At 37.4% G+C, this 25,954-nt stretch overlaps 1 protein-coding gene across 1 annotated transcript in view; it reads right to left on the bottom strand.

Annotated features, from left to right (window-relative positions):
• Window positions 1–385: 385 nt before the first annotated feature.
• ascc3 (activating signal cointegrator 1 complex subunit 3) overlaps window positions 386–25,954 on the bottom strand; it is a 399,975-nt gene continuing 374,406 nt past the window's right edge. Inside the window, exons 38-42 of the mRNA XM_063040308.1 lie at window positions 23,121–23,272; window positions 16,118–16,268; window positions 6,362–6,571; window positions 3,727–3,902; window positions 386–1,545 (exon numbers count right to left, since the gene is read on the bottom strand). Of these exons, the coding sequence (XP_062896378.1) occupies window positions 1,398–1,545; window positions 3,727–3,902; window positions 6,362–6,571; window positions 16,118–16,268; window positions 23,121–23,272 (837 nt within the window). The 3' untranslated portion in view covers window positions 386–1,397. The remainder of the gene's footprint in view (window positions 1,546–3,726; window positions 3,903–6,361; window positions 6,572–16,117; window positions 16,269–23,120; window positions 23,273–25,954) is intronic.

Here is a 25,954-nt window from a genome sequence, read left to right as displayed (position 1 = left end):
CTATTCCTTCCTACTATTGCACATGTCAATCAAAAGGATTTCACATTATCCTGCTTTATAACAAGCAAATAACAGGGAGAATCTGGACAAACTGCTCTATTAAAAGAAGTATTGAATTGTATAAACAATGGAATAAACTCAGCGAAAACTCATTTAGTTGAATCAGTTATACTGTATCATCCAACCTTTATATTATTGGTAAATAACAAAAAATAATTTATTACTAAGGGATTACTTAGTAAGGATGGATGAAATACAAAACATCTCTCGTCAGAAAAAGGACAAAAAATAAGGAGGCTCTTTTAGCATCTTTTGAAGTATTCTATAATACATCCCTCAATAACTGTGTTTTAATATAACAAACAGGACAAGACAGATATAGGTATTGCATAAAGTTTAATAGTTTTGTACATTTGCAAGCAGCATTGTAAACTTATATTGAATGCCAGTTTCCCTTTTGGCAGTAATGATCAAATTTTTCTTGTGGTAGTAACTATTTTTTCCACAACTTAATTTTTACAGATACAACTAAATTGATATTGACAAATGAAGTGTTGCAGCTCTCACTGCAGAGAAAGGTTACTAGGTTTAACCTGACCCCATAGTTCTGAATGTGTCAAGTTTAGCCTTCATGTTACCATGGAAATGAATACCCTTTGCACTCAGTTGATTTGGGAATGAATTTTCAATCACAACTTGCCTTTATACTACCTTATGTTCTTTCTCATCAAACAGATAGTTTTTTTAAAATATACTTCTATTTCATAGAAAATTAATACTGATTGTACAGGCTTCTATTTTGCCTTGCTGTTATTCCTGGTGAGTTTGATCTTCATTCAAAATAACTTACACTATATAGAATAATCTTTTAAACACTCTGGTATCAATTACAAGAACTATATAAAGTCCATGCTTTATTAGTAATGAAGAAAACTGTAGGTTGATTTCTTTTATCATTTAGGTAATCACATTGACCAACACCAGTTGTAGAGGCAAATTTGTATTCACTGAATGAATGTGATTTTAATTAATAATAAGATACTCTTTAAAAAAAAGTGCCAATAACTTCTACAACAAATACATAACCAATATAAAGTACTATTAAAGGAAGTTGTGACTTTTAATGGTAGCTTTCAGCTTTTTCCCTGGTGCATAGGTTTATGATCTTGGTAGAGCAGTAATCTAAAATACAAATTTACATAAGGCCACCAGGCTGTGTAGAAGATTCATGCTGGAAGTCCCTTCAGCAGCCACTTGTAATTTCCTTTGAATCTGAGGTTAGAAGTTGCATCTACTAAGGCAAATAACATGGAATTTCAGTGCGGCTCCAGCCCTCCAGCACTATCTGTATTGCAGGATCTCTGCTCCTGGGTTTTTCCAGCACTAAACCCACCACGTCAGGCCACAGCCAGGTCATTCATGGCATCAGAGACCTCCATGTTGACCTGAGCAGCAATACTTGCTGGTATCACGTCCAGATAAATGTCATACTGCTGGTCCAGCCCCAGGTAGCTATCATTCATTAGATAGAACGTGTAGATGTACCTGAAAGCAAATAAAAAGAATGGTGCAGTTCTTTAAACGCCTCCTCCACTTTGAAAAGAACAAATAATGCAGATTAATTAATTGCAGATCTTGCACACTTGCCATTTTCAGCATTTTACATTATACCTTAAAATACATACTTTTGCACCCTTTCCTTAATATTATCAAAACTGATGATATGCAATTTACCTTAATACCAATATTACAAAGGTATTGTCTTATCATCAAAAACAGTACTGCTGAAATTTTATTCGGTTTAGAGTGAAAATATGGAGTATTTATACTGCCACTACTAGTATTTATGATAATGTAATAACTTATTTTTTTAGTTAAAACCTTGCAGAAGTTGAAGTTTTCCGAACAGGAACAAAGCGTACCAGATTGAAAAAAATAATGAGGAATTGCTTGTAGGTATGTGTCTTGGAGAACACTCAACTCACTAAAAGCTAGGAAAGGTTTAATAAGGTTATAAGGAATGCAAATTGAGAATAGTGCTTTATTTCTGGAGTGAAATAATTGAAAAGTAGGAAGTCAAGTTCAACCTGTTTAGATATCAGTTAAATCACACTTCAGCTCCATATTGTGTGTCACAAACACCAGTCTGAACTAGTCTATTTTTGTGTTGATATGTAATCCCATGTGGTCATGAGGAAATATTTGAGATAGATTTGCCATCAACAGTGCAGCAGAAAGTTTCATAAATTTTATAAAATCTTTCAAAATTTTGACAGATTTTGAAGAGGTAAATAGGAATATACCAATTCATTTGGTTAGGGAATTAAGTTTTAAACAAAAGTCTTGAACTTAAAACCATTTTCATTAATAATGTCTTTTGAGAAGGAAACCTGCCACCCACATTTGGTTGTGGCCTATAAGGGACACCAGTTCCATATCATTGTGGCTTTCTAACAGGTTCTAAGAATTATTTTGACTGCTCAAATATCCGGCTTCCAGAGATTATGGGATGAATGGTCATATTTTTTGATATAAATTTATAAATCCTGGGCAAAAATTATGAGTTACTATTCTGTTTATAATTTAGCTTTAATATTGACATTTGAATAACAGAAGCATACAGAGACTCCTCATCAGAAGGATCTTGTGCATAACAGTGCAGTGCACATGGAGGTATTTGTTTCATTGAAGATCATAAAAATACAGGAGGTTAACCCAGACCATATCCAAATATTTTATTCCTCAAGTAATTTCGAGGGTCCTTTGGCTAGTTTTAAAAAGTGGAAGACAATTGAAGATTAAATAATTGAAGTCTGCCTTGACTCCCATGCTGTAACAAATGGAGCTTTCACTTATAGTAAAACCAGATTACAGAAAACTGCATTCATAATTATTTTTAAACTTAATATTTCACTTTATTTAAGAACTGCTTTCTATAGCTGTCTAAGGTTAAATTTACAGTGAGATCAGTCTTGAATATAGGTGTTAAACAATGAGCACTTCAATGTTATTTCTGTAAGCTTAGACAAGATCAAATTAATTCACACTATCTGTCTCTACAGGTGTAACTCTGAGATATCACTATTTCACATGTTGGTATAACAGTCAGTCAGAATACCATTGATTGTATTATCTTATTGTTAAAATGTATTTAAAACATGTACAGATCTTGGATGATTCTTGGCAATGTTATAAATTATAGTAGCATTATCTATAATATGCAACCTCCTCTCTCCCTACGATCAGGTTCCTCTTGTCCCTCATTCCTGATTTTCTGGCTTACATTATTAGCTCCAAGTTTCTCAAATTTACAAGTCCTATTCATGAACTTAAATCTGTCTATGACCTTGGCCCTCCTTGTTTCTGTAAACACCTCCAATTCATGTTCCTCTCTGGATTTTCTGCACTTCTCACCAGCCTCTCATGTAGCTGCCGTCACATCCCCTCTTCCACAACATTTATACGTGCATTGGTGATGACCCTTAACCTGTCAATAATCTAGAACATGGTTCTCATACCTTTCACCTTTGTTTCCCTCTATCCTGTCAAAACCCTCCTTAAAATCTTCCCTTTTCTACTAGATTTTTGCCACATATGCTAACATCTCCATCTGTTGCCCAGTATCAATTTTTCATGTTTTGTTAAGTACTTTAAATATTTTTACAATGTTAAAATTATGACATAGATGTGAGTTGACAGTGGTAGTAATGAGTGATAAGATCTTACCTTCCAGTGACTTCAGGTGTGTAGAAGGCTAGAGAAACAGTGCTTTGATTTCGAACATATCCTACTCGTTTCAAAGCCACCAATTCCTTTTTGTCTATTTCCCCAAGAATGACAACCCAGCCTTCATCTTTGGCTTTTGTGAAACGTGGTGTAATGGCTTTGCTGCTATATTTTCTCTGACAAGCAAAATAAGATATCAATCAGAAAACATTGTGTGTTTATTAAGAACAATTATAAAAATCTCCTATGTAAGCTGCATAATACTTTTAAAGCAGAGATAACTAAGATCTAACTGATTATAGTCATTGTTTTTCTTATTCCACTCCTCCTTTATTTATACTCTAATTCTTGTTTAGCTCTAACTTTTATCAGTACTGGTAAAATGTCTTTGACCTATGTACAGCACTTACATAATTTCTGCTTTTCATTTCAGATTCCTAGTATGCAGCTTGTCGTAATTTTAAAAAATCGCATTGAAATATCTTGAAACACTTCATAAAATTAAAAACATTTTGACTGCAGTGATCTTGCTTGCACGAACAACGTTTCACATGCACAGTCCACTAACCAAGAGCAGCAATTTAATCTGTTCTTCCAGTGTTGACAGAGAGAGATGGAGGATCCCCTTTGACAATGAAGAAATATCAGCAATGCACTGACGGGTATGTCTAAATTATTAGCATGAACCCATGGCCTTTTAACCTCAAAATGAGAGCACTACAAAGCTGACACGAGCTGATCATTGCTGGTTAAAAGGTCTGTTAGCTATTACTGGAAAAGGAACTAAAGTTAACATATTGTCAAAAATCTGCAATTGCTGGAGTGCTGACTTTCTCTTTCAACAGGTTTCCAATTATGTAATACAGTGGAGCATCGATAAGAACATGCTGTCACCTCTTTCAGTTAGTTTGAATGCAGAGCACTTTGATAAGACTGCCTCACCATTTCAGAAATTAAAGAGTGAAATCAAACTTGGAGAACAGAGAAATCAAGATTGAACATAGCACAGCCACCTGACTGACGGCTTTTGGCATAAAATGAGGCCAATAATTTAAACCTTCTACTTTTTTCTTTAAATAATTAACAGAGAGTAATAATTTGCAAATGTCTGATACAACATTATTTCTTTCACAGCTGCTGGCAAAAGATAAACTCAAATAAGATTATTTTAAAAAAATATGCCATGTTTCCCTAATATATTAGTCTCCAGCAAAATAAAGTTCCACGATAATCTTTAAGACAGTAAAGGCAAAAAGACATTCAGAAGAGATTTACTAAAATGATTCATGGAAGGGGAACTTTAGTTATGTGGATAGACTGGAGAAGCTGGAGCTATTCTTCTTGGAAGAGTGCACTGTAAGGAAAACATATGAAGGCACCCAAAACCATGAAAATCAGGAATCAGGGTAGACTGAAACTGCTCCTACTGGTGGAGGAGTCAAGAACTAGGGAACATAAAATAAGGATGACTGGCATAAGAACCACAAGTTAAATGAGGGGAAAACAAACTTTTTATTCTGCTATAAGTAGTTGGTGTTGATGATGCACAGCCAATTCTATATTCAATTATAGAATTCAAAAGTTAGCTGGATAATATAACTGAAAGGAGTAAGTTTATAGGACAAAGCAGAGGGGCCAAGGGTGGGACTTGGTTGCTCTATCTGCAGCCAGTAAACTCTTGATAGGCAAAATGGCCTTCTGCACGGTAATTATCTTGAGCGTCTACGAGGCCCATTTACATCCAAATCAGATGTAATACCAGTTTCTGCACTGTTTAATGAAGTAGCAGAATTATTAACATGAAAAATGGTATATTTGGCCAATGATATTACACTTAAAATGTCTCACTGAGTATATGTATACAAAAAAATCAATAATCTGTTTAGTGGTTTTACAAAGTATATCTATAACTCCCAATTTTCCATAAACAGGCAACCCCCATGTCGTTGCAGAGATGCCTTCCTGATTTTTCACAATTCAAACCCACTTTATCTCTGCATGTCAAGAAACGCGAGTTCAAAATAAATACATTACAAAATTGGAGACCCTAAAAACACTGTAAATCACAAAGTTCCTGAAAGTGAATTTTATTCTGTATCTCAAATTTTTGGAGAGTGATTTGTGAATTCTGTAAGGGCACATTTCAGTAATTCAAATAGCTATAATGCTGGGGTTACCTTTTATTTTGTTTTATGTCAATGGTGTGTGCAGATTTGCATGGATTCCTCCAGATATTAGGCCCTCAGAAGTAGGAAGTCTTTGTGTTGACACTTCCTACCACTATTCGTCAAAAGTTCTATCTTGTACAGGGCAAAAAGTAAATATTCCAATTCTAGCAAGCAAGGTATAAATAGATTTAGGTTAGAGATCAGACCAGAAACCTTCTGAATATTAGAATGTTTTACGTTTGTTCTTTTTCTGCTAAATGACAGAGTCTTGGTACATGATGCGTTAGTCTTGTTTTCCAGCAAGGTCTGCTGGAATCCCAAATTCGCAAAGATGAATTATTGGTTTTCTATCTGTTCTAAAAAAAACAGAAAAGTTGATTTTAACATGACCAGCCCAGGAGTGTGACAAACCTTACTACATTGGAAGGGCTATCATTTTCACAATTCTCCCAATGAAGACTTTGTACCTTGTTGCGCACTGGCCCTATCCTGCGTAGATGGACTTGAAGTACGTATTCCTGATCCGCATGCAACTGTGTCCAGTTATTCTCATCTCGCAAGCCAGTGGAAACACTCGGCAGCATTTTTTCATTTTTCCCCTTTGGATCATTTTCCCACCAGCCTTTGATACTCAGGCTAACTTCAATGACAGGAAGATGGGACAAGAAATTCCAAGCCTAAAAGGATAAAAGAAATTTGAATAATTGTACATTTCTTTGGTCTCTACAGTTTCATCTGTTTACAAAGCAGCTTTCAGTACAGACTTCTTAATGATTTACAGCAATTCACAGTTAAGATATCTGCATTAAAAGACAAAGATTTGTTAATATTATATAAATTTGGATATCAGTGAATAGAATACATTAATAAAATACCGAATGGTCAAGTTTCTCTGCACTTCTCCCTGTACTAAACACATCCTAGGCAATTGGTTCTTACTCCCTTTAAATTCCTTTTTACTTCTGTTAAGCAACAATGTTTTCCACAGCAATGAAATACCTTTAGCAAAGTAATGAGCAATAATGTCTGTAAAAAGGGTCCATCCAATACCATAACAACTTCTACACTATAACACATCTCCCACACCAACTGCACATCCCTAACATTCTTCTTGTCGTGCTTTAAGCCATCAATATATTCAGGCCACATTTACAATAGAGAGAAATGAGCAGTTGATGTTTTGGGGTTGAGACTCTCCTTCTTCCTGAAACACTGATCGTTCATTTCTGTTCATTGATGCTGCCTGGCCCAGTGAGTTCTTCTAGGATTTTGCATGTTGCTCAAGATTCCAGCATCTGTAAACTCTTGGGCTTCATTATTCTTAGTATCCTCTTCTTCCATAAAAATGCTTTATTTTACCCTCATAACATTGTCTAGCAGTTCCTCCACACATCTTATACAACTTCTGGAGACTCAAGCGACTGATTCCAGATAAAGAGTTTTGACTCAAAATGGCAACTATCCCTTTCCCTTTATTGATGCTACCTGACTTGCTTGAGTTCCTTCAGCTCCTTTGTGTGTTCCTCCTTACACAACTTCTGCCAATTTCTCAGCCTAATGGTTAACAAAATAATTGCTTGTGTTTTTGTCATCTTCTGACTTGAATGTCCCAGAACTTGCAAACATGAGGTCACCTAAAATTCTAGTGTACACGGTGTCTATCTTGCACAGACCACTGACCAACATACACTTCCTAAAGAGAAATGCTTGCCATAGTTATATTCAAATCACTCCATGGCCACAGTATTCCCTCTCCCTGCAACCTTCTTCCATTTCACAATCCAGAATATCTCCACTTGTTCAATTCCTGCCAATTGTTTATCCCATATTTTAAAGACAAATTCAGTGGCGACCAAAGCTCTTGATCTATAGAATTCTTATTTGAATATTTCTAACTCTCTTCCCTCATTTTGGACACTTAAGCCCTGAAGAAGGGTCTTGGTCTGAAATGTCGACTGTATGTTAATGTCCGTGGATGCTGCCTGGCCTCCAGCATTTTGTGTCTTACTTCTTAAAACCTTTAGGTTCTCTGTCAGTGTCTCCATGTGTGCCCAGCAGCACTGAAGCCAAGATCAGATCAGCTTCAGCATCACTGAATGGTGCAGCAGGGGTTGTCTGGCCTACTGCTTTTCTTGTTTCTTCTGCTTGGTGTTTGCTAACATGTATACAAAACATCTGGTTAGTTAACTCTATCAAAAGGACAACATACCTTTAGCATCATTTACCCTAAATCAAAATTCCATCAAATCCAAGATAATTATCAGTTTTGTTTCTAAATTTGGGTGCAACAATGACAAGACTTATAGCTAATCACCAGAAGCTTCGGACACACTATTTCCCTTCTGATTAAATTTGATCTTTGATCTTTTGGTACAATGATCATTACCAACATGACTCCTTTTTTCTTCTTAAAGACAGAAACTGTCCTTGCTTCCTCAGGGCAGAATAAGGTAGCTGCCGTTCTCTTTCCTCAAAGTACATTCCATTTGCCCTATCTTCTACTGAGGGAGATATTCACTGTTCATGGCTTTTCTCCTCAGAGAAGAGGTAGCAATCCTCTCACCTTTTTTAGTGCAGAATATGACACACCTTGTTACCAAATTTTACACAAACAAAAGCTTTGATGCAAGTACTGAGGTACCCATAAAAATGCTCAATAAAATAACTAGTTTAACATTTAGATCATCACAATTCCAGGATATGTCATCACTGCTAAAGGCAACTGAGGTGAACACATTGAAGGAGTTTATAGGTAAAAAGACACCCTCAAAACCACTTCAAAAACATTTGTCTGTCTAGAAAAATATATCAAAGCACAACTAGTGTTATTTATATGGAGAACAGTCAAGATAACAACACATTGTTTATCAGTGTGTTCAAGTGTTATTGTGCTAATGCAGCTACAGAAGATAATTTATTGCTTAAATATATCACAAAGCTCTTAGATGGTAGCTGCTTTTTGATTAAAAATAAAAACTAGGCTATTGCAGCCGAGGCTGCTAAAACATTTCAATACGAGCAAAACATATTTATCTAAAGATTAATCTTCATCATTTGAATCAGATGAGAACACCTCCCTGCATGCAATTATTTAATTAGCTGGCAAAGCTTCTGCCGGTCACCAGCCGTTCAGAGCATACTGATGGCAGAGCAGATGCAAATCTCCAGTGATGACTGCCTTTTCTCATTACGACTGCAATTAGCACTTAAATTGGTGCTTTAAACCCAATAATTTCCAGAATATTTTTTTTCATATATTTTAGTTGTGATTGTCGAGCCAACCTGGCAGAGACAGATTGTAGAATAAATTACAGATCCAAATAATTTTCCCAATGAACAGGCTACAGTAACTATTTTTATTAAAAACATTAATTATTTTTTCAAAATGAGTATAATCTTATTTCCAAACAAAATTTATATTTTCGAGATTCTGTTAAAACACCAAACATGTGCATTTCTGTTTCTGCAATGCTGATTATGAGATATTTATATTCACTTTATTTTGGGATATTGCTGGAACATTTCTGCCCACAACAGACTGCGTTGTCTGCCATATCGCACAGGGGCCAAACAAAAAAGAGCTTTGAAGTTTGCACGTTGCTTATTTAGGTACCACTTTATCTTTGAACTCTGGTTTATTCAGATAATGAAAGCTTTAGTTGTAAACATTTTACTAAGTAATTAAAAAACAAATGCTTATTTTATATTATTTTATTTCATGCATATTTCATAACTGAACATACATTTAAATTCAAAAGATTTTTATTCTTCTGTGGGCAAAGTAGCAAAATCGTTAAGTAATCAGTGGTCTTCACCAATGACCCTGAGTTTGAAGGAAAAAATGGGCTTTGTTAACTAAGGCAGAAATGACTAAGTGGTTATATATTGCCCATAAGAAAGTGACAAGCAATCTTTTTGAACAACTGCTAAATCCATATGAAGAAGATATGCCCGTACTACTATTTCAGTACAGTAGTTCAGTATTTAGAATGAGCAAGTGATAGTGGAATGCTAACATTTTCCAAATCAAAGTAATGTTTCCTGGTTTCATGCTTATGTGTCTAATGCCCATATCCTAGGTGACAGAGGTTGAGAGCTTGGGAGGCAATAGAGAAGAAGTAATGGTTAGTTACTGCAGTACATTTGGTAATAAGTGCACACTGTAACTATGTTGTCAGTGGTGGAGGGAGTACATATTTAAGTTCCATTTTGTAGAGAACTGCACTCCTCAATCCTTTGGAGAATATTCAGTCACTCTCCTAAAGTAACTTGTAGCTGACAATTTTTAAAATTAGACAATTGTTTCGCTCTCCACACCTACTGGAGTATTGCAGGTACTATATGGTAAACTAGCTACTGAGAAGATGACGACTAGCCATTGGCACTGTTGCAAATTGTAAACTGTAAAGTCAAATACCTATAAGGGACAGAATAGTTGGAAGGATTCAGCTTGTATTACATTTCTAAGCATAGGCTACAGATGGAGAGCTTTGACCAGTGGCCAATTCGGCCATTTAATTTTGAGAGGTGGGGGACTTCAATTAAGTCCAGTGTCTGAGTACAAAAGGCAGCAGTGGGTCAGTAGAGCAAGAAAGAGCTTTGACCAGTGATGAATCAGCGTTTGTGATTGATTAGCAAAAGCAAATTAAAGGAAGGTAGGGGGAAGCACAGCAGTTGTCATCAGAGTGGACAGAGTCAGAGTGGTGATCTTGAAGCTTCACCTCTTCAAGGCTTTCGCAAAGAGAAGCTTTCAGTTAGAGAAAGCAAAAGAAAAGAACAGCTCTAAATTAAGTATTTTTTTCTTCCCTTCCTTATATCTGCTCAGCTAGGATAGCAGAGATGCAAGCCAGGATAGTTGAATGCTCCTGTTGTGGGATGAGGGAAGACAGGGAGACTCTCAATGTTCTTTGTGACTAACTATGAGGTGCATCTAGCTGCAGTTTCTAACAATCCATGTTAAGCAGTTGGAGCTGGAACTAGATGAACTCCGGATCATTTGGGAGGCTGAGGGGGTGAGAAATAGGACATATAGAGGTAGTTACATCCAAGGTGCAGGACACAGGAGACTGGGTGACAGGAAGGGGAAATGGATTAAAGAGCTAGTGCAGAGTACCCCTGTGGCCATTGCACTCAACAACAGGCATATCATGGGATGGGGTGGGGGATGACCTAACAGAGGAAAGTCACAATGGTCAAGTCTCTGGCACTGAGCCTGCCTCTGTGACTCAGAAGGGAAGAGGTGAGAAGAGGCCAACTGTAGTGATAGGGGATTTGTTAGTTAGGGGAATGGATAGGAGGTTCTGTGTGCAAGAACGTGATTTCCAGATGGTAATGTTACCTCCCAGGTGCCAGGGTCTGGGATATCTCAGATCGAGTCCTCAGCATTCTTAAGCAGGAGGTTGAACAGCCAGAAATAGTGGTCCATGTAGGTACCAATGACATGGATAAGATGAGTGTCGAAGTTCTGCATAGGGAGTTCAGGAAGTTAGGTGTTAAGTTAAAGGGCAGGATGTCCAGGGTTGTGATCACAGGATTGCTACCCGTGTCACGTGCTAGTGAGGCAGAACTAGGAAGATTATACAGTTTAATACGTGGCCAAGGGTGTACGACGGAGGACTTATGATTTTTGGATCATTGGCTTCTCTTCCAAGGAAGGTGGAGCTGTACAGAAGGGGCAGCTTGCACCTAAACTGAAGGGGGACTAATATTCTAGCGAGAAGGTTTGTTAATGCTGCACGGTGGGGTTTAAACTAGAGTTGCATGGGATAGGAACCAGAGTGCCAGAACAGTTAGTACAGAGGTTGTGGAGGCATATGTTGGTAAGACAAAGTTAGGAATCAAAAGGTACAGCATGGTGTGACTAGTGACCTGAGCTGCCTATATCTTAATGCAAGAAGCATCGTAGGACAGGTGGATAATAGTGCTGAAGATGAGGTAACTGGTTTACAAACAGAAGTAAGGTGTAGTGAGGAGAGGCAGTTGACAAGGCAAAATTGCAGTCAATGTGATGAGTTGCAACATAAAAGGTGCACAAAATCAAAAAGGGTGAATACAGGACTGACGGTGTTATATTTGAAGGCACGCAGTATATGAAATAAGGTAGCTGAACTTGCAGCACAGTTGCAGATTAGCATGTATGATGCTGAAACCATCACTGAATTGTGGCTGAAGGAAGATTATAGCTGCGAGGTTAATGCCCAAGGATACACATTGTATCGAAAAGACAAGCAGGAAAGCAGAGGGGGCGGCATTGCCCTGTTGGTAAAAAATGCAATCAAATTACTAGAAAGAGGTGACATAAGGTTGGAAGGTTTTGAATCATTGGGGATAGAGCTAAGGAATTGCAAGGGTAAAAAGACTTTGATGGGAGTTGTATATAGATCCCAAAAGGATGTGGTCTACAAATTACAATGGGAGATAGAAAATGCATGGCAAAACAGCAATGTTACAATAGTCAGGGGGATCTTCAAAACGCAGGTAGATTTGGGACAAAATGCAGATTCGTGCTGGATTCCAGGAGGGTGAGTTTCTAGAGTGCCAACAAGATGGCTTTTTAGAGCAGCTCATGGTTTAACCTAACAGGGGATCAGCTAACCTGGATTGGGTGTTGTGCAATGAACCAGAATTGATTAAAAAGTTTAAGAGAAAGGAACTTAGGCGCCAGTAATCAGAATATGATAGAATTTATCCTGCAATTTGTGTAGGAGAAGCTAAAGTCAGATGTATCAGTATTACAGTAAAGGGAATTACAAAGGCATGAGAGAGGAGTTGGCCAGAATTAATTGGAAAAGAACATTGACAGGGATAACAGTAGAGCAGCAATGGTTGGAATTTCTGGAACCAATTCAGAAGGCACAAGATATATACATCCCAAAGAGAAAGAAGTATTCTAAAGGAAAGATGTCACAACTGTGGTTAACAAGAGAAGTCAAAGCCAACACAAAAGCCAACGAGAGAGCATATAATAAAACAAAAATCAGTGGGAAATCAGAGGATTGGGAAGCTTCTAAAGACAAACAGAAAGTAACTAATAATGTCATTAAGAAGGTAAAGATGGAATACGAAAGTAAGCTAGCCAATAATATTAAAGAGGATACCAAAAGTTTTTTCAGGTACATAAAGTGTAAAAGAGAGGCAAGAGTAATTACTGGACTGCCGGAAAACGATGCTGGAGGGGTAGTAATGGGGGACAATGAAATGGCATACGAACTGAATAAGTACTTTGGGTCAGTGTGGAAAACACGAGCAGTATGGTTGAAGTTCCAGGTGTCAGGGTCATTAAAATAAGTCACCTGGACCAGATGTGTACACTCCAGGGTTCTGAAAGAGGTGGCTGAAGGGATCATAGAGGTATTAGTAATGATCTTTCAACACTGGAAAATTGCAAATAACACTCCACTCTTCAAGAAGGGAGAGAGGCAAAAGGAAGGAAACTATAGGCTAGTTAGTCTGACCTCAGTGGTTGGGAAGATGTTGCAGTTGACTATTAAGGATGATGTCTCAGGGTACTTGGAGGGACATGATAAAATAGGCCATAGTCAGCACAGTTTCCTCAAGGGAAATTTTGCCTGACCAACCTGTTGGAATTCTTTGAAGAAATAACAAGCAGGATAGACAAAGCCAAATTGGTTGATGTTGTGCACTTGGATTTTCTGAAGGCCTTTGACAAAGTGCCACACATAAGGCTACTTTACAAGCTACGAGCCCCATGTATTACAGGAAAGATTCTAGCATGGATAAAGCAGTGACCGATTGGCAGGAGGCAGAGTGGGAACAAAGAGAGCCAATTCTAGTTGACTGCCAGTGACTAGTGGTGTTCCACAGGGGTCTGTGTTGGCATCGATTCTTTTTACGTTATATGTCAATGATTTGGATGATGGAATTGATGGCTTTGTTGCAAAGTTTGAAGACGATCTGAAGATTGGTCGAGGAGCCGGTAGTTTTGAAGAGGTAGAGATGCTACAGAAGGACAGGCAGATTAGGAGAATGGGCAAAGAAGTGGCAGATGGAATAGTGTCCAGAAGTATATGGTCATACTCTTTGGTAGAAGAAATGAAAAGGTTGACTATTTTTTAAATACAGAGAAAATACAAAAAAAAAGAGGGGCAAAGGGTCTTGGGAGTCTTTATGCAGGACTCCCTAAAGATTAATTTGCAGGTTGAGTCTGTGGCGAGGAAGACAAATGCAATGTTAGCATTCATTTCAAGTGGACTAGAATATAAAAGCAAGGATTAATGCTGATACTTTATAAAGCACTGGTGAGGCCTCACTGAGAGTATTGTGAATAGTTTTGGGGCCCTTATCTTAGAAAAAAGTTTGCTGAAACTGGAGAGGGTTCACGAAAATAATTCCAGGATTGAGTAGCTTGTCATGTAAAGAGCGTCTGATGGCTCTGGGCCTGTATTCACCAAAACTCAGAAGAATGAGGAGTGACCTCATTATTGAATGCCGAAAAACCTTCATAGAGTGGATGTGGAGAGGATGTTTCCTGTGATGTGAGAGTCTAAGACCAGAGGACACAGCTTCAAAATAGAAGGGTGTCCTTTTAGAATGGAGATAAGGAGGTATTTCTTTAGCCAGAGAGTGGTGAATCTATGGAATTCTTTGCCACAGGCAGGTGTGGAGGCAAAGTCTGCATGTATATTTACGGCAGAGGTTGATAAGATTCTTGATTATCAGGGCATGAAGGGATACGGGGAGAAGGCAGGAGATTGAGGGTGAGAAGAAATCTCGATCAGCCACGATGAGATGTCGGGGCAGACTCGATGAGCCACATGGCCTAATTCTGCTCCTATATCTACGGTCTTGGGGTAGAAAATCTGATTAGTCTAAAAACTTTTTTGGTGATCATGGAGACAATGAGTTACGTGAGCTGCTTCTGAATTTTAAGTTTCTCAAATTCTGTTCTTTAAGACCATAAGATATAGGAGCAGAAGTAGGCCAATTGGCCTATCGAGTCTGCTCCACCATTCAATCATGGGCTGATCCAATTCTTCAAGTCATCCCCACTCTCCTGCCTTCTCCCCATACCCTTTGATGCCCTGGCTAATCAAGAACCTTCTATCTCTGCCTTAAATGCACCCTTTAGGTACGAAGGGTGATTGATAATTTCATGGCCTATGGTAGAAGGAGAGAGTTATAAAGCTCTTGTTACATGCACGTGCAGTTCAACTCTTTAAGTGGAAATGCAGAAAGTTGAAGTTTCTCCTCATCTCCTACTTTAGGCCATGAACTTATCAATCAGCCCTGCTGTGGGCCACTTTCTGGAGGTCCACGACTTTGACTTCTACATAGAAGGGATCCATATGCTCCACGACCGCTGGACTAAGTGTGTAAATGTAGGAAAAATAAATGTGCTAGGTTTTCTAAAATTGACTCCTTCTACTTTAGGGCATGAACTTATCAATCACCCCTCACATGTTACACAAAAAAAAATCAGTTAATATTCTAATAGCTGAACTCTCTTCTTCATTATGAAGGGTATAATCATAGCTAATTTCAAATACCACACTTGCTGAATAGGTGATGTACGAAACTGACACACTGCCCTTTCAGCTTTGAATGATAAGCTTGAATTTGGTCTAGCCAGATAAATTACAAGTTTTTTCACAGTTACCTTTTTAAGTGCACTGAATCTCAGTGGTGTGAAGTCATTTTCTAGAGGTGAGGCTACCTGCACTGAGTAACCTCATTTAAGAGTATATTAAGGCAGCTGGTATAGGGATTGAAATTGGGCATTGCTGTTAAGGTATAATCATGGGACAGAACAGAAAAACATTCTTGGAATTCTTATTGCTTGCAAATAAAAAACATCATATGCACTGAACTACCGCCATAAAACAACAAATTTCACGCCATGTAAGTCAGAGATAATAAACTTGACTCTGATTAAAATGCATTAATCATCTCCTGCTGTCTTTATTGCATTAAAACAATTTTCAATCCTGAAGGGACTGTTAAAAAAGTAGAGATTTGATTTGCGAAGGACAGGAATAGAACTATTCTTCTTAAGCTAATTCCAAGAAGAAGGATGAGTCATGCAGTCAAAAGGGCCATTTCAATGTCAAATATATTTTGAGAGTTCAGAATAACTCAGATGAGCAACTGTCAAAGGACATTTAAATACCAGCTCGCTGGAAGTTTGCTCAAAGTTTAAATTAAAAAAAAACAAATAAATGGAGTAACAAAAAATAATAAAAGGTGAGATTGAAAATGCAGGTTACCTGGGAAATCTGTAGAGGTTTTAATTCTTCAGCGACTATGGAATGAAATATATCCTCCCTCCATTCACATGCAGCTATCAATTCAGGAAGACATTCAACAGGACCTTTATAACCTTTTGAGTTGCTTTTCTTTCTGTCTGCATTCCATTTCCTAACAAAATAAATTGGCACATATATTTAAGACAATAGAGCAGACACAATTTAAGTCTTCTGGTTCATGATCGCCTTCAACAAGCTGGGTGAAGATGTTAAAACTAAATAGTACTACTGAGTTTTTGGAATATAGGAAAAAATATAAGCCACTCAGCTCCTTAAACCTGCTCTGCCATGTACAGAGAGAATGGCAGATCTGTAATCTAACATCATAAGCTTGCATTTGCCCCGTTTTCCGAAATATCTATCAAAATTATATCAATTGCATAATTAATATCAACATTTTACACAGCACTTGTAGAAGACAACTCGAGGCTTCTATTATACTTTCCATGTAGAAGTACTGCTGAATTTCACTCCAGAAATTCATGGATTTCATTTTTAGCCAGTGCCCCTTGTTCCTGGAATTCCCAACAGTCAGTGGTAGTTTCTCTCTACCCGCCCTTTCAATATCCTTTGATATTATTTGTTTCACAGATATGAAGACTTTGTTTTGCCCCTTTAACTTGATTTCTTGCACTGATATTGTTAATAATATTCCACCAATAAACTATGGAAATGCAAAAAATTAGTTGCAGATTCCACAAATTTGAATATTATCTGTAGATAAGATGATTCATGAAGGACTAGGATACAAAAGGAAACTGAAAATAATCAGTTCTGAATTTTGAGGAGGCAAACAAGAATGTACTCTCAGTGGTGGCGTGGTAGCACAACGCTTTTACGGTATCAGTGACGGGGGTTCAACTCTAGCTGCTGCCCGTAGGGAGCTTGTACATTCTCCCCAGGACCATGTGGGTTTCCTCTGGGTGCTCCAGTTTTCTTCCACAGTCCAAAAATGTCCTGGTTGGCAAGTTAATTGATCATTGTAAATTGTTCTGTGATTAAGCTAGGATTAAATCAGGAGGTTGCTGGGCTGTGCGACTTGAAGGGCAAGAAGGGCCTATAAATAAAAAATAAAATCTATTTCAAATACATCCTGCTCTGTATTTATAGGAAAAGAGGTAGCTTGCATTTGCACTTAATAGATTTATTGCCAATCTTAATCTGGCCACGAGTAGAAAGGGAATTAAATGATTCCCTCTGGCATTACACTGCAAAGCTCCCAAAACTGAATTCAAGAGCAGAAATAGTATGCAGATCATCTGCTGGTCTTTTATCAATATCATAGGCTAGAAGTGAAAGGGAGAGGGAATAGTAAGAGAGGACAAAATAGAAAAATTAAAGTAGAAAAGGTAGAGAGTAGGAATTACATTTTCAAAAGACTATACAGAACTAAATATATGAAAAAAGTACCTGTATGGCCCAGATGTAAAAGGTATTTGAGCTGCATTATGACACAGCTAATAAAGCTAATACATCATAGTTTTAGCAACCTGGATTCAATCCTGACCTCAGATACTGTCTGTGGGCTGTTCCTAGAGTCTCGCTGAGCTTGTACAAATTTTCCCTGGGTACTTCAATTTCTCCCCGCATCCAAAATATGTGCAAATTGGTAGGTTAATTGAGCATTGTAAATTGTGCCTGATATACAAGTAGGGGGAATTGATGGGAATGTGGAGAAAATAATGAAATTAGTATAGGGTTAATGTAAATGCATATTTAATGGCCAGTATGGATATGATAAGTTAAAGGCTATGTGACGCTATGAACATCAATGGTGCACCTGTGAAGTAAAGTACCTAAGGGTTTCTATTAAAATGATGCCTTTTTTTAAAGGAAGTTCATTCTTATAGTCTAACATAGGAAGAAGAATATTTATTTTGAAATTCCATTAAATTATGAGTTATCTGTGCCTCCGGTCATCTTTTTGCTTGTTGATCCTAAACTCTCAAAGGCATTAACTAATAAAAATAAACTATTGATTACAATGCTGAAAACATTAATTAATTCAACATTCATTACTTTTGTTGACAGAGTTTTACTTGTGTACTGCTGTTCGTGTGTGAAGAAGAGCCTTCTGATTTAACTCCTATATGAATGTTCCCAATGTCAAGGTTATACTTGCATGTTCCGGATTTCTACAAAGACAAAATGTTTTTTTCTTGTATGTTCTCTATCAAAATCTTATCATTTTAAATTAAATCATTCCTCAACCTTCCTGCCTCTAAATAATTTAAGATAGTTTTGTTTGTAATTCTGATGAATTCTATTGTATTATTTCTGAAATGATATCTCTTCGCTGAAGGTCAGCAGCCAAAATTAAATGCAATTTTCCTGATGGGATTGGTCAGCATAATGCACAACTCACAAGTAATTTCTACATTTTTGAGTTCAACCTGCCCTGGTGACAATGAAATATTTCATTAACGTTTTTTATTTACTTTTTTTTCTATCCATTCAACAATTTATAGATTTACACTTACTACCATTTCTTCAACAGATTCTTATCTCTTATTCAGGAAAATACGGTTTGGATTCTTTTTTTGAGAAGTGCCGCCTATTCCATGTGTAGCTGCTGGCACTTCCTACGTCAGAAAATCTAAGTGAACATAGAATCTTGACAGGAGCTTGTCATTGTCATTCAAACATTAGATTACTAAAAGTTCCTTGGTGGAACTCCAATATCTTGCAGTTTCCAGCAGTTATTCTCGTAAATCTGTCTGCTGGTTAGACTGGTGCAGATTCAACCACTCCATTCATTTCAACGGTGAGGAATGGCTGGCTGGAAGAGAATGGGACTGGATTCAAACAATTTACATTTCCTTCAATTTAGTTAATTTAAATACATTTAATCACTGTAATCAGTCTGTTTGACAACTTTGACAGCTTGTTTAGTAAGGGGCATGGCTTAAACGCTGGTCAAAGCAGTTTTGTTGTATTCACAATTGCAGGACCTTGCCAGATAAACCAAAGCTCCATTTGCTCAACAGAGTCTTGTAATTTATCTGTTCACAATGATTGCAGAAGACAGGATGAGGATGTTCTTCATTGACTTTCTTGGATTCAAAGTGGATGACCTCACACAATGAACTTTGTTCTGATTATGGGGCATGAATCATATTGCATTCCAAAAATACTGCCAAACCAGCTGACTGCTTTAAGCATTTTCTGATTCAGACCATAGAACAGTACAGTAACGTAACATGCCCTTCGGCCCATGATATTGTGTTGAACTAATTAAACTAATGATAGCTAGTTAAACTAAAACCTTCTACCGACATATAGCCCATATTCCTCCATTTTCTGTGTTCCCATATGTTTATCTAAAAGCTTATTAAATGCCTCTATTGTATCTGCCTCCACTACCATCACTGGAAGCACACTCCACACACCATCTGTAAAAGTAACTCGTCCTGCATATCTCCTTTCTGCCTCTCATCTTAAAAGCATGTCCTCTATTATTCGATATTTCATCTTTGGGAGAAAGACACCAGTTGCCTACTCTATCTATGCCTCTTATAATTTTATAAACTTCTATTTGGTCTACCTTCAGCTTCCACTACTCCTGAGAAAACAACCCTAGTCTGTCTATCCTCTCCTCATAATACATACCCTCCAATTCTGGTAAACCTTTTCTGCACCCTCTCCAAGGCCTCCACATGATTCCTATAACGGGATGACCAAAACTGAATGCAGTACTCCAGTTGCAGCCTAACCCATTTTATAAAGCTGCAAACTAACTTGATTGATCAAAACAAACACGCCATATGTTTCCTTAACCAGCCTAACAATTTGTGCAGCTATTTTCAAGGAGCTATGGATCCCTGTCTGTTCAGGCTCCTGCCACACGGACAATACAAAGATAGATGGAGGAGCAGGCAGTGTTGAGGAAGCTGGGTGGCTACAGAAGGACTCAGATAGATAGGGGGGATTGGCAAAGAAGTGGCAGGGAAATGCATGGCCATGCACTTTGACAAGAGGAATAAATGTGTAGATTATTTTCTATATGGGGAGAAAATTCAAAAATCAAAGGTGCAAAGGGACTTGGGAGACCTCATGCAGAATTCCCTAAAAGTTAACTTGCAGGTTGAGTCAGTGGTAAGGAAGGCAAATATAATGTTGGTAATCATTTCGAGAGGACTAGATATAAAAACAAGGATGTAATGCTGAGGCTTTATGAGACATTGGTCAGGCTGCACTTGGAAGTATTGTGAGCAGTTTTGGACCCCTTATCTAAGAAAAGATGTGCTGGCATTGGAAAGGATCCAGAAGAGGTTCACGATAATGATCCCAGGAATGAATGGGTTAACACATGAGAAGTATTTGATGGCTCTGGACCTGTACTCGCTGAAGTTGAAAAGAATGCGGGGGGGGGGGTGGAATTTCATTGAAACCTATCGAATATTGAAGGGGCGTTTCTCATAGTGGGTGAGTATAGGACCAGAAGACTCAGCCTCAGAATAGATGGATGTCCATTTAGAACAGAAATGAGGAAAAATTTCTTTAGTCAGAGGATGGTGAATGTGCGGAATTCATTGCCACAGACTGCTGTGGAGGTCAGTTCATTGGGTATATTTAAGGCGGAGGTTGATAGGTTCTTGATTAATCTGGATGAAAAAAAATTTGAAATTTGACCTTTCGGAATCTTTTTTTTTAACTTAAATGATATGAATAGAGGAGCGGAGTTGACGGCATTACTGAACGTGTGTTTCTTTTTGTTTTTTTTTCTCTTTTTCTTTTGGGGGTTTTTCTTTGTTTATATATATATATATTTTCTTTTTATTTCTTTTCTTTTTATGACTAACTTCATTATGAGTCTGGAAGTCTATTATACCTATGTTACTTAAAATCCTTTTTGTATATGCTTATTACGATTATTCTAATCTCTTTGTATCAACTTTGTTATTGTGTTTATAATTTTGAAAATTAATAAAAAGATTTAAAAAGAAAAGAAAGAAAAAAAGATTATTGGAAAAGGCAGGAAAATGAGGTTGAGAGTAATAATAAATCAGCCATGATGGAATAGTAGAGCAGACTTGATGAGCCAAATGGCTTAATTCTCCTCCTGTGTCTTATGATCTATATCCCATTGTATCCTTCGGCAATCTTCTACACTTTCCACAACATCACCAACCTTGTGTCATCAGCAAAGTTACTAACCTACACAATCACATTTCATCCACATCATTTATATATTGTATATCACAAACAGCAGGGGTCCCAGTACGGATGCCTGCAGAACACCACGTTATGGACCTCCAGACAGAATAAGATCCACTGATGATTACTGTCTTTTATGGGAAAACCAATTCTGAATCCAATGGTCAAGTCACTGTGGATCCAGTGCATCTGAATTTTCCACCTCTAATTCTAAAATCTTCATTAGTTGTCGGCCCAATGCGCTTAACCATTCCTTATAAAAGAACCTCTACATCTTGGGAATCAAGTCGAACTCGTGTTCCCCGACCTTGAACACCTAATGATCAAGTGCCGTTTACCTAAGGAATTCTAACCCGTGATCCTCACTGAAGTTTACATACCACCAGCAGCCGACTGTAATCAAGAGCTTGAGATACTCCATGATGCCATCTTCAATCAAGAAACAGTCCATCCTGACACATTTCAAATCAGTCCGTCAGGGACATGAACCAGGCTTGAGGTGAATCTCACAATTTTATATCCTGATACACACACACACACACACACACTTTATATATATATTTAATAAATTTACTTTAAATTTTGATGGCTTTCTCATTTTTCCAAACTACTTCATGTTACACAAAACCTAAAACTGCCTGCAGCACAGTAGGTACAGTTCTCCAATGCCCTGTACAGACAAATGTCTCTGCTATTATACTATATTACTCTTGTCAAAAAAGTTCAATATTCCTTTCTTATCCTTGATTGTTTACTATATGCTAACTTTGAGATTTATGAGTTCACCCAAATTCCTCTGTATTGTTGCATCTGTAGTCTTCCCCCATTTTGCTTTTCTCCTCTTCCTGAATAAGTGAATAATCTCATAAACCTTTCTGTTGTTTTTCCACCCCTCACCAGTGCATTTTGTTACAATGAGGTTAGTTCCTTCATATGTCATTAATGCATAGTAATTGAGACCCCTCTGTGGTATTCCACTGATTAGAGCTAGCCAACTTGAAATTAACTCATTTATCCTTACTATTTTTTTGTCAGCCTATCCTCTCTATTCAGGCTAAAATACATTGAACTCTTTTCTCAAGCAGCAATCTGTCTCTATGACACAATATCAATTTTTAATACAAAAACACTGCTGCTACCTGTTTCCTTTTATCCACTTTGCTCATTACATACTCAAAGTAATCAATTATTTTGTTGCCTTTTAGAAAATCATGTTGACTGTATGACAATCTTCTAAATACCCTGCTACAGCATCTTTAGCAAAGCTGAGAAATGGCCAGTGAAGTTCAATCAGTATATTAGGATTTCTGTGCTTGGCATTTATTTGAGAAATGCCAAGAATTCCTTGTGAAGCTTCTGACATTTCCCAGCAAAATCCAGTCCATTTTACTTCTTGAATGCTTTTTAGATCATTAACTCTGTGTGTATGTCTGTGTATATGTATGTACATATGCATTTTGGCAGTTATTTAAACCTTTTTATTCTAAAGCGCACATGAATGTAAAGTTAACGTGCTTTTAAATTTCTCTTCGGTGTGAGGTGTTATGTATGTCCTGGTCCCTTCATGAATATTTAGAACCTTTAGACATAAAAAATTATAACCAAGTAGAATCTTCAGTACATCATGCATGTATGTACATTATATGTGGACACATATGCATAAGATGTATAAGTAAACATATCCAGTGACCATATCACATTCTTAATGTAAATCATAACAAATTCCAAATAATAATAATCTTGATGAAAAGATTACAGGTACCCATGTTCATTTTTACATCTCACAATAATTAGCAGCAATGGATACCTGAAGAGGTAGAGGTGTTGTTGCTCAATATTTGGCAGGGTGATCAGAGAGGAGTCATGTACCCATCTGCCTTGAATCACCATTTGGATCAGGTTGATTATATTGAGTGCAGTAATGAGCCAGCCATTATTTGCTGCCACATCCAGTATAGCCTAAATAAAGGCAAGAGACAAGACATTAAGGAATAATGTTGAATTTGAGAATAACAAGAGACAACGACAAGTCAACAGGTATTTTAATTCTCCAATTTCTATTAAATCTCTGAACTCACATTTAGTAACTAATAACTATCAGAGCAGTAAACAGCCTTTGAATTCAAGTCTACAAATTATCTTCCAAACTACAAATTTGAAATAAAAACAAAAAGTACTGAAAACACTCAGTTCAGGTACCACATATCAATAGGGGTTCAGTTGATGTTTCATCCAGTTAATTGCTCTACGAAGGGTCTCTGACTTGAAATGTTAACTTTGCTCTCTTTTTAAAGCTGACATCTGATCTGCTGATAAGCTTCAGCAATTTGCTTTTACTACAAATCTTCTTGTTCTGAAGTATTTCTCCCAATTGTATTTATTTTTTAAAGTCTGTTACTTAACTGAAACCATGATGACTATAGCAGTCTTTTCTTTAGGACTACTCAAGACTCTACCTCACTTCTTTCTCTGGTACATTGCTAACTGTATTGGAGGTGTTTTCTGTTCTCAAACCCTACTTTATCACCAATTTCTACCTCAGTCTTGCTTTCACATGTTTAGTTCTGACTCCTTCTTTCCCTTCTCCTTTCCAACCATTATATAGTCAGATGTGGCAAGAAAGCCCTAGCCAGTGAACTTTCACACAAGGTTTAAGTTCACTATAGGATTGAGAGATAACTTCACATAGATGTGGACAGATAGGGAGATGAAATTGAAAGTTGACCCCTAACCACCATACTTTCGATGAATAACACTGAATGTGTACACATAAGTAAGAAATTAATGAACAGTGCTGACGGATAATGAACATGATTTAGCTACTTCTGTTGCAAGGGCGATGTGATAGCATCAAAGAAATAAAATATTTTTGAGAGGGAGAATGCAAGTGCACCATGTGAGTGATAAATCTGCACACATAATTACAAATTGTATCTAATGGTTTGAAGCTTCTCATTACAGAAAATAGAGCATTAAATTATCAATAAGATTATTTATGCTGGTCAACAGCAAGTTATTTGAAAGCAATTTCTTAACAAAAACAAATGAATTTTATAGGGTGAATAGGAAAGAAAATTTCTTTTTACTGGAAAATATTGAAAGATGTGAGATCATTCAGAACTGGCTTGTCTACAGAAGACAGAGTAGGATTGGAAGACTTATTCTGGCTGGAGAACTGTGACCAGCGGTATTTCACAAGGACTAGTGGTGGAACCTCTGTACTTAGGGATACATATCAATGATTTGGATGGAAATGTAGAAGGGTGGATTACGAAGTTTGCAGATGACTAGACAGTGTAAAGGACTATCATAGAATAAGGCAGGACATGGATCAGTGCGGATATATGCAGAGGAGTAGCAGATATAGTTTAAGTGGGGGAAGTGAGAGATCTTGCACTTTAGGAGGTCAAATGAAAGGAGAAAGCATACATTAGATGGTAGACCCCTTAATATAATTGAAGTACAGAGGGGTCTCAGGTCCATTGATCCTAAAGGTGGTGTATGGCTTGCTTGCCTTCATTGGTAGGAATTAATGTTGCAGCTATATTTCAGTCAGACTACACTTGGAGTACTGCATGTAGTTCTGGTTGCCCCATTGTAGGAAGGATGTGGAGACTGTGGAGAGGGTGCAGAAGAGATATGCCAGCATGCTGCTTGGATTAGAGAGTATGTGCTCTAATCCAAGCAGCATGCTGGTAAACCTCTTCTGGACAAACTTGGGCTGTTCTCCCAGACCATCAGGAAAATCTGCCAGAGGTTTTAAAAAATATGAGACATAGATAGGGTGGACAGTCAGAATCTTTTCCCTGGGGTATAAATGTCATACATTAAAGGACATGTTTTTAAGGGTAGAGGGGCAAGTTTAAGGGCTATGTGAGGGGCAGTTTTCCTTTTATGCAAATAGTGGTCAGTATCTGGTATAGATCACCAGGGGTAGTGGTGAAATCAGGCAGCTTCATGGCATTTAAGAGATTTTTAGATAGCCCCCATGAATATGAAAGGAATGGATGATACACAAGAGGAGGATATTTAGCATAAATTAGTATTAAGATCAGCACAACATCATGGGCTGAATGGCTTACAATGCTGTTCTATGTCCTGTGTATAACGGGTCAGAAGTTAGTGATGTGCTGTCTGCAAACACTGCTGATAATCGTACCAAGTAATACTGTCGTATTGGGATTCCAGATCAAATCTCAATCACAAAACTTATGAAAAATTCTAATGGTTTGCTAAATCCATAAAGTCCTTTGAATGCTTCCAAATGTCCTGGACATTCAACATTATTTGAATAAAGAAAAACCATTAAAATTGAATTAATAATTCAAACATTTTTGAAAGGGTTGCAAAAAACAAAACTCATGAAGCTACTTTAAAACAAAAGAAACTTGATTAATTCATGAGAATATTAGGTAATCCTGTGCTTTCAAATGAAGACCTTGTGCTTTCAAATGAAGACCTTGCCCTTTCCCTGCCACATGTAAGCTGGTACTGTTTTCAGGGGTAGATTTAGCAATGTAACTGATATTGAATTGCAGTAAGTTTGCACTCTGCTGCTGTAACAATGTGAAGTCCATTGTCAGAGCGCAGATGAGGAAATTGTCAACTTTTTTGCCAGCAAGTTCACAACTTCCGAGTTCA

Source organism: Mobula hypostoma, chromosome 2, assembly GCF_963921235.1.
Source record: "Mobula hypostoma chromosome 2, sMobHyp1.1, whole genome shotgun sequence".
Lineage (NCBI taxonomy): Eukaryota > Metazoa > Chordata > Chondrichthyes > Myliobatiformes > Myliobatidae > Mobula > Mobula hypostoma.
This window is presented reverse-complemented; position numbering and strand designations above follow the sequence as displayed.